General features: G+C 46.0%; 2 protein-coding genes across 2 annotated transcripts; both read right to left on the bottom strand.

Moving 5' to 3' along the window:
* Window positions 1–5,703: 5,703 nt before the first annotated feature.
* Window positions 5,704–6,320, bottom strand: LOC125521005 (histone H2B.3-like). Its single transcript, XM_048686044.2, has one exon. It carries the CDS (start codon window positions 6,248–6,250, stop codon window positions 5,831–5,833), a length of 420 nt encoding a protein of 139 aa, XP_048542001.1. The 5' UTR covers window positions 6,251–6,320; the 3' UTR covers window positions 5,704–5,830.
* A 4,736-nt stretch (window positions 6,321–11,056) lies between these two features.
* LOC147961638 (uncharacterized) lies at window positions 11,057–11,786 on the bottom strand. Its single transcript, XM_087533885.1, has 2 exons — window positions 11,328–11,786; window positions 11,057–11,158 (listed from the first exon to the last, which is right to left on the bottom strand). Exons 1-2 carry the CDS (start codon window positions 11,784–11,786, stop codon window positions 11,057–11,059), a joined length of 561 nt encoding a protein of 186 aa, XP_087390011.1.
* Window positions 11,787–17,684: the final 5,898 nt, after the last annotated feature.

Genomic DNA, 17,684 nt, shown 5'->3' with positions numbered 1-17,684 from the left:
CTTAGGCACCATCACCGCGGTAAATTTGACCCCAAATTTTTTTATTGAAAAATATAACGCCGGTAATTTTCTCTGTAAATAGTCGATAATATACGCACGACAGACTAGATAACTTACACACAAACACCGCTGTAATTTTGAGTCGCGACTAAAAAATGTTGAAAACATACCTTCGATAAATTTTGTGTAAATAGCGCGATAATATATGCACCATTGATTTGATAACTTACGTCTAAAATACCGCAATATTTTTTTCTTCGGTAGAAAAAAAGTTGTTGTAAACATACAATGGCAAATTTTGTGTACATAGCATGGTATTTTAAGCACCGCGGACTTGTTAAACTGCCTATAAAGACCATGATTACTTTTCGACCCTGGAAAAGAAATTGTTCAAACATACCCCCGCTATTTTTTTAAAAAACATGATAGTATAAGCAGCTCATAACCGATAACTTACATACAAACACCATGATAACTTTTGCCCTAGGAAAAAGTTGTTGGAAAATATACCCTTGCTAACTTATTTATACATAATATGGTAATATACGGCTCACAGACCTGATAACTTACCTCCAAACACCTCGGTAACTTTAACTAGGAGAATAATCATACCGGTAGCTTCTGTGCAAATAACACGGTAATGTACGTCCAAACACCATGGTAATTCCTTGGATAGGGAAAGTTTTAGATAATACTCGCTATAATTCTATGTAAATAGCATGGTAATTCACGCATCATGGATATGATAACTTACGTAAAAACACCGTGTTAACTTTTGACTCGGAGAAAAAGATGTTGAAACATACCCCGATAAATTGTGTGTATAACTTGTGTATGAACATCATGGTAACTTTTCTGATTTGGGGGTGTAAAAATTGTTGAAAACATGCACGCGGTACCTTCTATGTACCTAGCATGATGATTTACACACCGCAAACATGATACAAAACACCATAGTAATTTTGCCCAAGTGAATGTTTTTTATGAACACGCGATAACTTCTGTCTACATAACGTGATAATTTACTCATCGCATATCTGATTACTTACGTACAAACACCATGATAACATTGACAGGGGGAGGGGTTGTTGAAAAATACACCCCTGATAACTTATCTGCAAATATCATGGTAATATACGAAGCCCATACCTGATAATTTAAGTACAAACAAGGAAAAAGCTATTGAGAAACATACTCCAAAAACTTGAGTAAGAAAAGCATGGCAACATTACAACTTCGTACCTGATAACTTACCTGCAAACATCATGATTTTTGCATCTAAAAAAGAGTGAAGAGGACGCCCGGGGTTTGTGAACCGTGTGAAACATGCAGAAAAATGATAGAACTAGGGTGCATTGTTCTAAAACCCGTACAAGTGAGGTCGTTGGTCTGGATTTTCAGTTACTGATCACTGCCTCTTTTGCTAATTGTCATCTCAAGAAGATACAACTAGTATGTAAGTTGTATGTAACTAGTTAAGTGAGCTAGCCCAGCTGGATGTTGTAGCTCAGTTATATATGAGAGGGTCTGGGTTTGATTCCCCTTCCATGCCATTTTTTTTTGCCTATTTTAAACTACAGGCACGAGAAAAACTGAAGAAGATGGGATCGAAGGAGGGTGGTCATTCGGGAGGAGGTGGGATCTAAGGGAGAAGAGTCGTGTGGTACTTTTAGCAATGTGGCACACGTGTGCCACATATCACAGTCCTTTTTTATTAAGTGTTGGAAAACACTCAGCCCCGCCCCATCGCATCACGCCACACCGTCCCGCCACCAGATTCCCCTCTCCACACCCCCCCACCCCGCGTCGGTTCCACCACATCTCTGCCGCTGTCCGCCTCCAATCGACCACATCTCCGCCTCCCAGCCACCGTCGTGCCGCCGACAGATTCGAGCCACACACCCGCCGCCGCTTTTTCGCCGCCCGATTCGAGCTTCTCGCACTGCACACCAGTCGCTCTGCCAACGCCAATCCGCCACCCGATTCACAGCCGCGCCACCGGCCATTCGAGCTACCAGCTCTCATCGCTCGACCGCCGGCCCCTTGACTGTGATCTCCGTTGAGTCCGACTCGGAGGAGGAGGACTTCGAGGATGGGGACTCCGATGAGTACTCGTCAAACAAGGCGTTGTGGGAGAGTTAGATACATCGACAAGTAGTTTTATGATGTTGTAGTTTTATATTTATGTTGAATTGTGTTTTATGTACTATATTTGCTTCAAATGAACTTGCTATGTTTGAATTATGTTTTGAATGATGTAGTAGTTGAACTAGTTTTACATCTTCAATTACAGCATCTGTTGGAGTAGTAGTTTTTCATCACCAAATGTACATCATCTGTTGGAGTTGTGAATTTTTTAAAGATGTAAAAAACACTTTTTAATGATATAAATTATACAACGCCTACTTTTACATCTCTAAATATACACCTCCTATTGGAGATGCTCTAAAGAAGCTGGAGGAACAGCCGTAGCACTAATAGGCATGTGATTAAATAGTTGTCACATCTCCCGACTCGCTGGTGATTAACCGAAGGGTCTGTCTAGGACACATCTAGATGTGGCATAGTTATGTCACATCTAAACTGATGTTCACTCTGTTTGTGGTCTTTTTTTTTGTCATAGTTTTTTTTTGCTGCATTATATGTTTGTAGAAGCTTAGATGTAACATCCTTAAAAAACATTTAGATATGAATTAGACAAACTGTTAAACTGAAATGCGTAAGTGAGTGTACGGGCGGCGGGCTGCTTCAAACCGGTCATGGCATGAGGACGAAGAAGCTAAGACTTCCCTCCTGCGTTGGCATTTGGGTTTGAAGCGAGTTCATAACCTCCCCAACCTCCAAATATAAAGGTTATGAACTTGTTTGTCCATTAATTATAACGATCAGAAGCCATATGGCTACTCTGCTACAGTGCTATTTTGGATCAAAATCGGCATAGGGTAAACATACTAAAATGTTGGTTATGTTATGTCTGACTTGGCCTTGTTGTTTCTGACTTGCTAGAGACAGGAGAGTTGTGTCTCTAGGTCTAAGGGCATCTCCAGCCGCGTCCCAGGAAGGCCTCTTCAAACGTTTTTTTTGCGCCGGCGCCGAAAAAACGGCCCAGTTGAGCCCCTAGGAGCCTGATTTTCGCCGGCCTGAGCCGAAAACAGCGCCGGCGGACTCAGGCCGAACCCGGCGCGCTGGGGGCGCCCGGGGGCGAACTGTTTTGGCGCGAAAAAGCCGCGGGCCAGCCGCGTCAGGGACACGGCGGCTCGTCTTCCCCGAACTGCCTCGGTTCCCGCGGGGAATCAATGGCAAGGCTGCCGCTGGTCAGCCTTGCCATTGATTCCTCACGGGCGGCGCGTCATGGGACGGCGCGCCGACGCCTCCCCTCCCTCGCACGCGTACACACGGGCGCGGAGCGGCTATAAAAGCCGGCGGTCGCCTGTGCCCACACCAGACTCGCCCCTCGCCGCCGCCCAGCCCCTCTCTCTCCGTCTCCGTCTTCCTCTCCCGAGCGCCACCGACAGCCCCTCTCTCTCCCTTTCTACCACCGCCGAGTCCGTCGCCATGGCAGAGCGCTTTCCCGGAGACGAGGCGGCGGCGAACGGCTTCGGCCGCCGTTCGCTCCGCGAACAGGAGTCCTGGCTCCTGTTCCAGGCGAACATCCCGGCGCCGCCGGACATGCGCGCCGGGCCGACGGGGTGGCGGCTCAGCGACGGGGGAGTGCCCGTTCCCCCGTTACCCGACGCCGTGGCGAAGCCCGGGTACTTCGCCGAGGAGGTCGAGGTCGCGCGCGCCTCCCTGACCGACGACGAGCGCTCCCTCCCCCAGTACGCCGCCGGCAATCACGCGGCTTGGGCGGCATACTTCCAGCGCCGCCAGCAGTAGTGCCTGGCCTCCACCAACTGCGCGCCGGTGGTCGGCGGCGTGAAGAACAGCGAGGGGCGCCACCTGTGGTGGGGCGTCCCCGGCCGCACGCTGGATGGCGTGCTGGCGTACCTCGACGGCGGCAACAACCCGCCGTTGACTTATCCTGCGACGGGGGCCGCCCCGTCGCAACACCGACGCGCATGGGTGCCAAGGAGGTTCGCCTCCTCCTCGTCTTTCTCCTCTCGCTCATCTTCCCACTCCTCCGGTTCTCCGGCGCTTCTCGGCGTCAAGGCCGAGCCCGCGGTGGAGACGCCAATCGGTCGGCGCACTCGCAGCGTCGGCATCGTCATCAACGAGAGCGGCCGGCGCGCCTCCTCCTCGTTGGCTCCTCCGCGCTTCGTCAAGCCAAAGATGGAGCCGGGGCTGGCGCCGGTGAAGACGGAGCCGGGGCTGGCGCTGGTGAAGGCGGAGTTCGACGACGACGACGCGGCCCTAGAATGGGCGCGCCAGGACTCCATTGCGATGGAGAAGGCGCGCCGGGAGAAGGAGAAGGAGCGCCAGCGCGCCGCCCTGCGTCGCTTCGAGGAGCGCCGACGCGGCCGCGATGAAGACGGGGTCGTCGTCTTATGCGACAGCGACGACGACGACGACGCGCCGCCGCCAGTCCGCCATGGCGACGCCGGGCAGGGGTCCAGCAGGGGCGCCCGCGTCAAGGAGGAGAAGGCCGACGACGACGATGGCGGCGACAACTTCAGCCCCTTTCTTTTTTAGATTAGGTTAATGTAATGAAAATGCACGAATTTCACCGAAATTTGCTATGTTTGGCCGAAATTTAACTAGTTTTTATCATAACTTCGCCGAACGGTCCTTCTTTTTTTTATTTTAATACGCGCCTGGGGGCGGCCCTGCGGGCCGACGGCTGGGGACTGACTCGCCCCCAGGGCCATTTTTTGCGCCGGCTCACCCCCAAGCGGCGCTTTTAGACACCCCCTTGGGGGCCAACGGCTGGAGATGCTCTAAGATGGCGAAGAGAGAGCACTGGAGCTGTTCAAACAAACAATTACTCCCTCCATTCCACAATGCAGTGCTTCCTCTATCCCCGTGCTTCAACCTTGACCGTAAATTTAACTATCAAGACCGATTGCGGCGGGAGCAAAAATTATATCAGTGAATTCGTATTGAAAAGAAGTTTTTAATTATGTAATTTTTTCGTCCGCCGCAGTCGGTCTCGTACGTTAAATTTATGGTCAAAGTTTGACCTGGGAAGCGCGGGCACACTATAATTTGGAATGGAGGGAGTACGTGAGAAACATTCAGTTTCAACATGCCTCCAGCCTCTAGTACACTAATACAGTTTGCTGTTACAGAGGCAGAGAAATTCTCGCCAAAGAGCACGTATGTTTGGTTAAGATAGTGTGAAATAAAACAATCAACGATTCAAGATCGCCATGTCGTGAAGATGGAGAAAACATAGGCGCATTGACAGAAAACAAAGAGGTGAACTGTCAAGAAGGCGACAGCCAGGAGTAGTGCTCCAATCATTCTCTACTTTGCATCGACATCCGGGTATTCACAGGTGCTGCAACCGTTTCAGTAGATCAATCATCGACAGCCAGGAGTGTTGCTAAAATAAGACATTTAAAGACAGAGAATGCAGCTGCTGTACAAAACCTGGAAACAGCGTGATGTGCAGAAACTGCTATTCATGCAGAGCTCCTGGATAGAATCTGAATTTCACTCATACACGAACAGAGAAAACAAGGATAAAGTCACATAAGCAAGATCATAGCAAGAACTCTCTCAAGAAATGTAGGGACCATGGTAAAAACTGAACATGATACACAGTTAAAACAGAATAAATCAGCACTGTTACTATTTCTCCAGTTCATGAAACTTGCAAGATGACACAGTAGGAACAGCTAACTAACTAGAGAGCGGCATCGATCGGCCAGCGTGGCAGGGAGCAGCCCATCTAGGAGGAGGTGAACTTGGTGACGGCCTTGGTGCCCTCAGAGACGGCGTGCTTGGCGAGCTCGCCGGGGAGGACGAGGCGGACGGATGTCTGGATCTCCCGGGACGTGATGGTGGGCTTCTTGTTGTATCGGGCCAGCTTGGCGGACTCGCCGGCAAGCTTCTCAAAGATGTCGTTGATGAAGGAGTTCATGATGGACATGGCCTTGGAGGAGATGCCGATGTCCGGGTGCACCTGCTTCAGCACCTTGAAGATGTAGATCTTGTACGTCTCCACGCTCTTCTTGGACTTCTTCTTTCCCTTCTTGTCAGGGCCGCCCTCCTTGGACGCCGGCGGCCTCTTCTCGGCCTTGGTCTTCTTCCCCGCCGTGGTCTTCTCGGCCTTCTCCACCACCGGCTTCTTCTCCGCCTTGGGGGCCATGGGTGCCGCTGCTGCTGCTTGCGTCGACGGGGAGAGGTGTGGTGTTTCGCTGGGAGGTAGCAGGAGTGGTGGGGAATAGGCGGCGGGGGTGCGGCGAGTTTATAGGAGGGGAGAGCGCGCTCTGATTGGTGGAGGGGTGCGTGCCACGGATCGGTGGCCTCCAGTGGTTTGACACGATCTCAGCCGTTCGCTGCTGTGGGTGATGGACGGCCCGGATGCGCCTCGGCGCGGATCGCTGACGTGGCGCATTGAAAAACTTTTTTTGAGACAAACGTGGCGGATTGAATGGTGGGCGGGGAGCAGACGGGCTTCGGCCCGCGAGCGCATACGGAGTACGAACTGGGCTTTCTCCGTGGCGGGAATTTTGAGTTCAACTGTTACTGTTTTTTTCCTGGACATTTTGCTTTCAGGAGCAAAACTATTTCTTTCAGAAAAAATTGCAAATTACAAGTATAATATGCATTTTTAATCTTTCAAACACATGCAAAATACCAAGATCCTTTTCATGGTAGCAAGCATAAGTTTAGAGAGCTTGTCTTTACCAGAGAGGTTGCAGGGGTAGTCTTGCTCACCACCAAGATTTTAGCCCTCTAGGATAAATAATACTCCCTCTGTAAACTAATATAAGATCATTTAGATTACTACTTTAGTGATCTAAATGCTCTTATATTAATTTACGGATGGAGTACTAATTTACTTTAAATAAGAAGGATGCAAGAACAATATTCTAGTATACAATAGCATACAAAGTAAGAACAATTCTAGCAAGCATACTACTGGAAAGAGCATTTAAGTGCACAATTAAGCAAAAAATCAATTCATTTGGAGCTAAAATAGCCCGTCAAATTTATCTACTTGAATATTTAAACAAAACTAATCAAACTGGGAGTGACTTCGATGGCGTATTATCAGCGAAGCGGTAAGCACGCGTGGGTTATGGGGCTATGGGTCGATAACAGATGGGAATGTACCCATTTAAATGAAGGATTATCCCCCAAAAAACAGACGGCGACGAGGACTCACCGGCGTGGAGATGGATGGCGATGCTCGGTGATGTTCTAGACATGTCGGGTAAGACGAGGACTACCGAATGGTGGGTCGCACTATGACGGGGATCGACAAAATGGATATAAGACCCTCAACTCATTGCAAGAAAAACCTTGCATTTTCAGTTACGCGGAAATGCATGATCTGATTTTTTGCAGCTTGATCATCAACTCATTTCAGTTACCCCTACAGTGAAAAGAAATGATAGAAATGACATCATGGAGATGAATACCAGAAGGGCGACAATGCAATGACTATACAACCAGCATCGCAACAAACATTGTTCAGCCATTGGACTCAACACCTTCAGCAGTTTTGAACTACGAGGCCAAAACAGACAGGGGTTTCCCCCTCTCCCTTTTCCGTCGGGAGAAAAGACCAAGTTTAGCTAGTATTTTTTTTCAGGATTAGTTTAGCTAGTAGAAGAAGCACAACAGCTGCTGTGTTTTCTCAACCTATATCTATTCCATCTATCTATAGGCAAAAGTAGGCGTCCAGCTCTGCTTTCATCGTGTCAGGACTCCAGCTTTGATCTTTCTCTACTCTGCATAGACATCCGGGGGCCGCAGCACATCCATGGCTGAATCTGCAGAAATAATGAGGAAGTCAAGCTGCAGACCGCCTTTCGAATTCGTACCAAGAAGACCTCAAAACAAGAACAAACTTGGACATATTTGGCTGATTTTTATTTTGCTGTTTTAGTTATGTTTGAAATCAGTTTTCATAAAACAATACATTGTTCCATTGTTTCAAAAAGTGATTTCAGCTGTTTTATTAATTCAAAAAAGGGATTCTGAAGCCTCATTAAAAAATTAAATTAAAAGTCTCATTACAATTATTTCAAAAGACCCATTTCAATTATTTTGAAATACCGATTTTTTTAAAAGACTAATTATAATATTTTTCTAGACACCCATTTCAATGGTTTCAAACTACCAATTTCAGTTATTAAAAAAGACTTATTTCATTTTTTAGATCCATTTGAATTATTTTAAAATACATGTTTCAATTATTTTAAAAAGGGCCATTTAAATTATTTCGAAAGACCCATTTCAGTCATTTCAAAAGTCACATTTCAATTATTTCAAAAGAGTCATTTCAATTATTTCAGAAGACCCATTTCAATTATTTCAAAAGGCCATTTCAATTATTTGAAAGGTCCAATTTCAAGTACTAAAATATGAAATTGAAATAACTGAAATCAATTTTTTGAAATAATTTAATTGTTTATATGTTTTTTTAAATAAATGAGCTTGACTAGTTCGTGTTCATGCATATGTTAATCCATATTGCAATCTAGATAGCGTCGATATCATTATTGTTGGGTACTCGACAACTCATCCAACTATGAGTGCCATCAAAAGAAAGGAAAAAACTGGCAAGAATTTGGTTATGGTTGACTTGACTTGAGTACCAAGGACTGGAATAATAAGACCGAAACACACGAGTTGCCAGTGCCTGCAGGTAACCTTGTGCTGTGTCCAACTGCCAATGACGTACCAAGGACTGAAATAATCAGATAACTCATCCAACTGCCAATGCCGTTATGATTCGAAAAACACTTGCAAGCATATGATTATGGTTGACTATCCAGCTACTGTCTCTGTTGCAACCATTGCTAGAGCTCAAGAAAGGACAAGTTTGAATATCCCTGAATGTTACCAACCTAATATTGCTCAATCCATTTGACGATTACTTTTTGTAAGAATCGGGTTCAGGGGTAAAGCACATAAGGATGTTCAGAAAAAAAGATTGTGAAGCTTTAGAACTGCTAGGGCAAAACAGACAGGTTCCTCTTGTCAGGAGAATGGAACGAGTTTAGCTAGCCGAAACACACGAGCTGCTGGGTTTTCAAGGCGTTGTTCTGAATTCTCATGTTGTCGTGCCCATGGCGGTGACGCTTCTGAAGAGGTGAACTGTGAAGAAGAAGAAGGCAGCCAGGTGTCCTGCTCTAACCTTTCTCTACTCTGCATTGACATCCCGGGTATCGTGGCTGGCCTGCTATTGCCTGAATTAAGCCTGAACAATGAAGAAGTAAGGCACCATACCGCAGATCAATAATCTCATGTTGCTGAAACAAGATATTCAAAGACAATGGATGTAGCCACTGACTGTGCAAGAAACTGTTATTCATGCAAAGTTCCTGGTTAAAATATGTTTTTTTTCACATCTAGGAATGAAAAGTGGATTTTTTGCACTCCATGGAGCCCCAAATTTTCTAAAAAAAAATTCAAATTTTATGTAAAAAAATTCTGAAAATAAATACAAAAGTACTTATAAATTTATACCATAGTTTTAAATAGCGCTATAGCCTTTTCAGTAGGGTGCCGCTAAATGGTCGCCTTCACAAATAGCCCGCTATAGCTAATTTGGAGGCCCGCCGTTATTTTCCATAGCCCGCTATTTAAAACATTGATTTATACTAGAGGTGTGTGAAATTTAATCACGAAATATGTTTTTATGTGAGCTGTACAAAAAAAAATCATGTACTTTTATAGTGAATAGTACCCTTTACTGCTCACAGGAAGAACTTGCAAAAAAATTCATTTATACACGAAATGCATATATAGTGCAAAAGGGATGCCGGATCATCAACTCGTTGCAAAAAAAAAAAAAACACTTGATTTTCCAGTTACGCGAAGTGCATGATCTAAATTTTCATTTTTTATTGCAGGATCATCAACTCATCACAGGAACCCTACAGTGAAAAGAAATGGTAGAAATCACATCAAAGAGATGAATGCCAGAAAAGCTATAATGCAGCGACTATTAAAACCAGCATCACGACAACATTGTTCAGCCATTGGACGCAATAACGCTTTCGGTAGTTCTGAATCATAGAACAGCGAGGCAACAGACAGCGCTTCCCCCTCTCCCTGTCCTGTCGAGAACGGAACAAGTTTAACTAGTAGAAGAAACACGAGAGCTGCTGAGTTTTCTCAACCTATATCTATTCTATCTATCTACAGGCAAAATTTCTGCTGCCATCGTATCCGAGGCGGCGAAACTTGTGAAAAAGTGAACTCTCTATACTCCAGCTCCAATATTTCTCTACTCCGCGTCGACATCCGGGTGCCGCAGCTCATCATAGGCTGAATCAGCATATATAATGTGGAAGTTAAGTGGCAGACCAATGGTCAATAAGATTATAATGACAGCATCAAGAATGCAAAACCCAAAACAATATAAATGTGCAAGGAACTAAGCTTTTATGCACTGTCCACTGTCCATTGTAGCCTGAATTCTGTTCATTGGCTAGAAGAAACTTAGTGTAATATCTGCAAAGGTGAAATGAGATGACTGAACTTGGTTTGGCTTTTTAGGTCCATAATTTCTACTGGCAGCAAAGTGTTAAGAAATGGAGGAATTGAATTATCTGGAATAAGAAAAAGAAATGGGGGGAACAGTAGTTTCTACTAGCTTCAGAGTTCAGACCATCTTTTACCACTGTCTTCAGAGTTTCTACTAGTTTCTACAAGACTATAGCAAGTTTCTGAGAAATCCCAATGCCTAACAAACCGTGGGGGAGGACAGATCAGATCTGCACATTGTGCATAACAAATTCAGCAAGTCGTGGAGAAAGGCTCTCACCAGGGGTCCCGGACAGCATGACGACGACCTCGAGGGTTTCGCCGGAGCCGCCGTGGGGCAGGTCGACGACGAGCGGGGTCAGCCTCCCGTAGCGGCCCGCTCGCACGCACATGACGAAGGCGTGGCGCCGGGGTAGCGGCAGGTGGAGGCGCATGGCCAGGTCCTTCCTCAGGTTGTACACGCAGCTGAGTTCCCCTGGAACTGGAACTGGGACCAGCCGTCGTCGGTGTAGAGCCGGAACCGGATCAGCCGCCACGCCGGAGGCACCTCCTGCACCAAAGAACCATGAATTGTTATGTTGATGAAGAGGAGATCAAATCAAAGAAGCTATCTGGAATCTGAATTTTCTTTCTGATCGAAAACAGAGCTGGTAAACAATGGCAAGAACGGCAAGAAGCAATTCGAGAGGTATCAAGAACAAGAAGCGGCCGGGACTCACCCGAAACGGTGGTGGAAGGCGAGGCGGGCCCTCTCTGGCGGGGATGGGCTCGACGCTCCAGTAGAACGCGGCGGGGAAGCTGCCGTGGACGCGGAGGTAGTGGCCGCCGGCGTTGCGGAGCCGGACGTCGTTCGGGAAGCCCCCGCCCGCGATGACCTGCCACATGACGGGCCCCACCCCGGGCTGGTCGTTGCCGCGCTGCTCGACGCCGAAGTGACTCGGCCCGCGCGGCAGCGGCGTGTCCGTGACGGCGAGGTAGCGGCCGTAGGCTGCGCTGTGGAGGAGCAGGTACGGGCCGACGCCGTTGGCGCCGTGGTAGACGTGCACCGCCCAAGCCACGTTCAATGTCGCGCGGTGCTGGCAGAGGGTGACGCTCTCCCCGTCGTCGGCTGCGAGGAGGTACTTGCCGCGCCCGCGGCTCCGCAGCCGCACGTGCTGCCTGTCGTGGAACTGGTCCATTGGTCGCCGGTGCTGTGCCGCTTGGAGGTGGAGACACGGCGAGGGAGAGGTTCGTTCTTGGTTCGCTGGGGCTACGGCCGGCCGGTGAGAGGCGGAGAAAGAAAGCTGTTGGGTGAGGCGGTTACTTTGAGCGCCAAGCTGAGGTATTTCAAGGTGCCAGACGACATGGCCGTTCCGGGCTTTGGGCAAGAGCTGGGCTTCCCTGACGCTTGGACAAGACTCAGGCCCAACGCGATGCTTTCATAGAGATGCAGTCGACATATTCGGCTGATTTTGACGCCAAATCCTATTTCGCACCTTAAGCGTCCGATTTAGTTGTTCCTGCAATCGAGCGCACACCCCCGAACCAGCGACCTCCTGCATCGAGGGGGGCCGCGACAACCAACGCGCCACCGAACCCACTGGGACAACACACATCGTTTCTTTCCTTTCTTGTGTCCCCTTTCATTTCTCCATTTCCTTTTTCCCTTTTTTAAAATTCGAGAAAATTTCTTTCTTCATGTTTTTTCTGCAAATGGATGAACTCTTTTTCAAATTCGATTAACTCTTTTTATATTCAATGAACTTTTTTCAAATTCGATGAATTTTTTTTCATATTCAATGAACATTTTTCAAATCGATGAACTTTTTTTCAAATTCGATGAACTTTTTTCATATTCAATAAACTTTTTTCAAAAATCGATAAACTTGTTTTTGAATTCAATGAACTTTTTTCAAATTTGATGAACTTCTTTCAAATTCGATGAACTTTTTTTCATATTCAATGAACTTTTTTCAAATTCGATGAACTTTTTTCAAATTCGATGAACTTTTTTTCATATTCAATGAACCTTTTCAAAATCGATGATATTTTTTTCAAATTCGATGAACTTTTTGCAAATTTGATGAACTTCTTTTCAAATTCAATAAACTATTTTTTGAATTCAATGAACTTTTTTCATATTCGATGAACTTTTTTTCATATTTCGATGAACTTTTTTCAAATTCGATGAACATTTTCCTAAGAACAAGAGTATGTACTGTAGCAACCCGGTTTGGTTTGTTCTAAGAAAATCATGACATAATGTAGCATTTTTTGGGGAAAGAAAAAAAACAAGCGAGCGTGCGTGAGCCAGCGATCGAGAGTGGGAAAGCGAGCCAGCGCGCGTTGCTGGGCCAGGCCCATGCAAACGACGCAGTGGGCGCTGGGTTCGCTAGCGGCCGCTGAAGGCGCCAACGAGGAGCTCTCGATTTTGACTTTACTGTTTCGGTTATGTTTGGCATGAGCTTTCATAAATAATACATTGTTCTATTGTTTCAAAAGGGATTTTGATTGTTTCACTAATTCAAAAAATGGATTTCAAAGATCTCATTTTAAAAAATAAATCAAATGTCTCATTACAATTATTTCAAAATACCAATTTTAATCTTTTTCAAAACACCCATTTCAATGGTATCAACCTGCCAATTTCAATAATTTCAAAAGATTGATTCCAATTGTTTTAAAAGATATATTTCAATTATTTCAAAAGATAGATTTCAATTATTTCAAGAAGGACCATTTCAATTATTTTGGAAGCCCCGTTTCAATTATTTCAAAATTTCCATTTCGATTTATGTCAAGGGTCATTTCAATCATTTCAGAAGAAACATTTCAGTTATTTCAAAGGTCCATTTCAATTCTTTTCAAACGTCCAATTTCAAATACTAAAGTATGAAATTAAACTAACTGAAATCACTTTTTTGAAATAATGCAATTGTTTATATCACTATTCTTTTTTAATAATTGAAATGCACTTTCTAAATAAAGAAATTGTTTTGACAAAGTGATTTTGGCAGATTCACTATTTAAACAAAGTTATTTAAATATTTTCACCATTTCAAACAAATGATATCAGAATTTTCATTATTTAACACATATTTAAGGTAATATAAATATGATTGAAACGATTAAATTTAAAGTACCTCATATGTATTCAAGATTGCATTGTTCGAAAGCTCTCGCCGCTAGGAACTCAAATCTATAAATGCATACCTGCATCCTTAAAAGCAGAGCCCCCAAATTGGTCCTGTTGAACCATGGAAACAATTTTGGTTTGATCTCATATTCTGCAGCTGCAACATCAGGTTGTGCTATTGGTTCAGGCATAAAATTATCGCTAGAAGTAGCAAAACTCCCAAGATTATGAGCCATAGTAACTTTTTGAATTTTTCTACTCACAAGACTTGCAATAAAATAAAACTAAAACTGAAAAGTGAAGACAAAAACTGAAAATTAACTTCAACGAAGACTCTAAACACAAAGACTAGGAATAGTAAACTCCTCCCCGGCAACGGCGCCAGAAAAAGGGCTTGATATCTCCTTTTTATTGATCCGGTATTGGAACTAGAAAAAAGTATCCCACACCTATTTCATCAGAGGTGACACTGGGTTATCGAACCCATGAGAGGAAGATTCTCTTGAAGCGATGGTCTCTAGCAAGCTTTTGCCAAAGTGTCAAATCCAGCTTTTGATCAGATCAACAAGCAAATAGTGGTTCAAACACTTATAATAAAAACAAGGTACAATGGGATCTTAATGCTTACAACCATGTATTAGTGTTGGGATAAAAAATGATATTAGCCCGTGCTTGGGAAGTCACCCATTAAGATGCTTGCTTCGTTTGGAATGGGGGATGTATCCAAATAACATCCTGACCGGCGCGAGTCCTGCATCAAGAATCAGTTGTCCTACCGAAGGCCCTATCTGTCTTGCGGGGTTGCCCCGATAATTAAGATAATAATGTCAGACAAAAGCTTCGGGCGTTCAATGACTACACCTCATGAATCCCCAAGGATATGATCCATGTTACCCTACTAAACCTTACTGTCACCGGTGTTTGGTATAACGCTTCACGGTCCCCTTGCTCCTAACCTCACCGGTGCTCGATCTCCATGATGATGGTTACATGCAGGGATGAAGATCGCAGACAAGACAAAAGATACTTCATGATGCAATTTTATTTACACATACAAGATGTTGTATCAAAGACTTCCATTGATCCCTTCACCAAATACCTAGGGTTGCAAGGCTCATGTCTCACCCCATACCTTACCAGCCTACTCACACATGGAGATAGATCACGAGAAGAAATCATTGAAGAACACCTCTTGAGTTTGATTGATTGCAATATGTCTTACAATGGATGCCTTGTGCGATGCACGATTACAAGTATGAACTAGGTGAGAGAGGGCTATGGTGGTCGATATGACTATGGAGGTGAAAATGGCAGCGGCTAGGGTTTGTGGATGGAGATGATGATGAATGGGTTGTGGCTGGGTTGGATGCTCCTCCTCTGCTCGTTCTGTTGACATTTCGACAGGGTCCCCTTAATAAAAGTTATTCAGGTGGACGGCATGCCTCGGTCTCCATGCCAAATGACCGCTCATGCGAGCACGTGCGGTCGCATGGAACGTCGTCTTTTGCTTTGGAGGCCTTCTGACGCCTCCTGATGATTTATTTCTTCTCCATTTTCCTTCCTTTCCTTTCTCCCACGTGATATCTTCCCTTTTTAGCCCATTTCCTATGGAAAATATTAAGAAGGGATTTGTGGAATCATTTGCATTCATTAGTCATTAGTGGCAATATCGAAGCGAATATTGTTGGGGAACTGCAGTAATTTCAAAAAAATCCACCGCACACGCAAGATCATGGTGATGCATAGCAACGAGAGGGGAGAGTGTTGTCTACGTACCCTCATAGACCGTAAGCGAAAGCATTATGACAACGCAGTTGATGTAGTCATACGTCTTCACGATCGACCGATCCTAGTACCGAAAGTACGACATCTTTGTGATCTGCACATGTTCGGCTCGGTGACGTCCCACGAACTCACGATCCAGCAGAGTGTCGAGGGAGAGCTTCGTCAGCACGACGATGTGATGACGGTGATGATGATGCTACCGGAACAGGGCTTCGCCTAAGCACCGCTACGATATGACCGGGGTGGATTATGGTGGAGGGGGGCACCGCACACGGCTGGAAACAATCAACTTGTGTGTCCTAGGGTTCCCCTGCCCCTGTATATAAAGGAGCAAGTGTTGGAAATATGCCCTAGAGGCAATAATAAATTGGTTATTATTATATTTCCTTGTTCATGATAATCGTTTATTGTCCTTGCTAGAATTGTATTGATAGGAAACTCAGATACATGTGTGGATACATAGACAACACCATGTCCCTAGTAAGCCTCTAGTTGACTAGCTCGTTGATCAATAGATGGTTACGGTTTCCTGACCACGGACATTGGATGTCGTTGATAACGGGATCATATCATTAGGAGAATGATGTGATGGACAAGACCCAATCCTAAGCCTAGCACAAGATCATGTAGTTCATATGCTAAAGCTTTTCTAATGTCAAGTATCATTTCCTTAGACCATGAGATTGTGCAACTCCCGGATACCGTAGGAGTGCTTTGGGTGTGCCAAACGTCACAACGTAACTGGGTGGCTATAAAGGTACACTACAGGTATCTCCGAAAGTGTCTGTTGGGTTGGCACGAATCGAGACTGGGATTTGTCACTCCGTGTAAACGGAGAGGTATCTCTGGGCCCACTCGGTAGGACATCATCATAATGTGCACAATGTGATCAAGGAGTTGATCACGGGATGATGTGTTACGAAACGAGTAAAGAGACTTGCCGGTAACGAGATTGAACAAGGTATCGGGATACCGACGATCGAATCTCGGGTAAGTATCATACCGCTAGACAAAGGGAATTGTATACGGGATTGATTAAGTCCTTGACATCGTGGTTCATCCGATGAGATCATTGTGGAGCATGTGGGAGCCAACATGGGTATCCAGATCCCGCTGTTGGTTATTGACCGGAGAACGTCTCGGTCATGTCCGCATGGTTCCCGAACCCGTAGGGTCTACACACTTAAGGTTCGATGACGCTAGGGTTATAGGGAAAGTATGTACGCGGTTACCGAATGTTGTTCGGAGTCCCGGATGAGATCCAGGACATCACGAGGAGTTCCGGAATGGTCCGGAGGTAAAGATTGATATATAGGAAGTATGGTTTTGGCCACCGGAAGTGTTCCGGGCATCACCGGTAGTGTACCGGGACCACCGGAGGGGTCCGGGGGTCCACCAGGTGGGGCCACCAGCCCCGGAGGCCTACATGGGCCAATAGTGGGAAGGGACCAGCCCCTAGGTGGGCTAGGGCGCCTCCCACCAAGGCCCAAGGCGCCTCCAAGAGGGGAAGGGGGCAAACCCTAGGCTCAGATGGGCCTAAGGCCCACCTAGTGGTGCGCCCCCTCTCTCCCCCCTTGGCCGCCCCCTAGATGGGATCTAGGGCTGGCCGCCACCCCTAGGGAGGGAACCCTAGGTGGGGGCGCAGCCCCTCCCCTCCCACTATATATACTTGAGGTTTGGGGCTGCCCAACACATGTGATTTGCTCTCCCTGTTGGCGCAGCCCTACCCCTCTCCCTCCTCGTCTCTCGTAGTGCTTGGCGAAGCCCTGCTGGAGTCCCGCGCTCCTTCACCACCACCACGCCGTCGTGCTGCTGCTGGTTGGAGTCTTCCCCAACCTCTCCTTCTCCCCTTGCTGGATCAAGGTGTAGGAGACGTCACCGGGCTGTACGTGTGTTGAACACGGAGGTGCCGTCCGTTCGGCACTAGGATCATCGGTGATTTGGATCACGACGAGTACGACTCCATCAACCCCGTTCACTTGAACGCTTCCGCTTAGCGATCTACAAGGGTATGTAGATGCACTCTCCTTCCCCTCGTTGCTAGATTACTCCATAGATTGATCTTGGTGATGCGTAGAAAATTTTGAATTTCTGCTACGTTCCCCAACAGTGGCATCATGAGCTAGGTCTATGCGTAGTTACTATGCATGAGTAGAACACAAAGTAGTTGTGGGCG

The sequence above is a fragment of the Triticum urartu genome, chromosome 7A, assembly GCF_056163025.1.
Source record: "Triticum urartu cultivar PI428250 chromosome 7A, HENAU_Tu73, whole genome shotgun sequence".
Taxonomy (NCBI): domain Eukaryota; kingdom Viridiplantae; phylum Streptophyta; class Magnoliopsida; order Poales; family Poaceae; genus Triticum; species Triticum urartu.
Note: the sequence above shows the minus strand (reverse complement) of the source record. Positions and strands in the feature narration are given on the sequence as shown.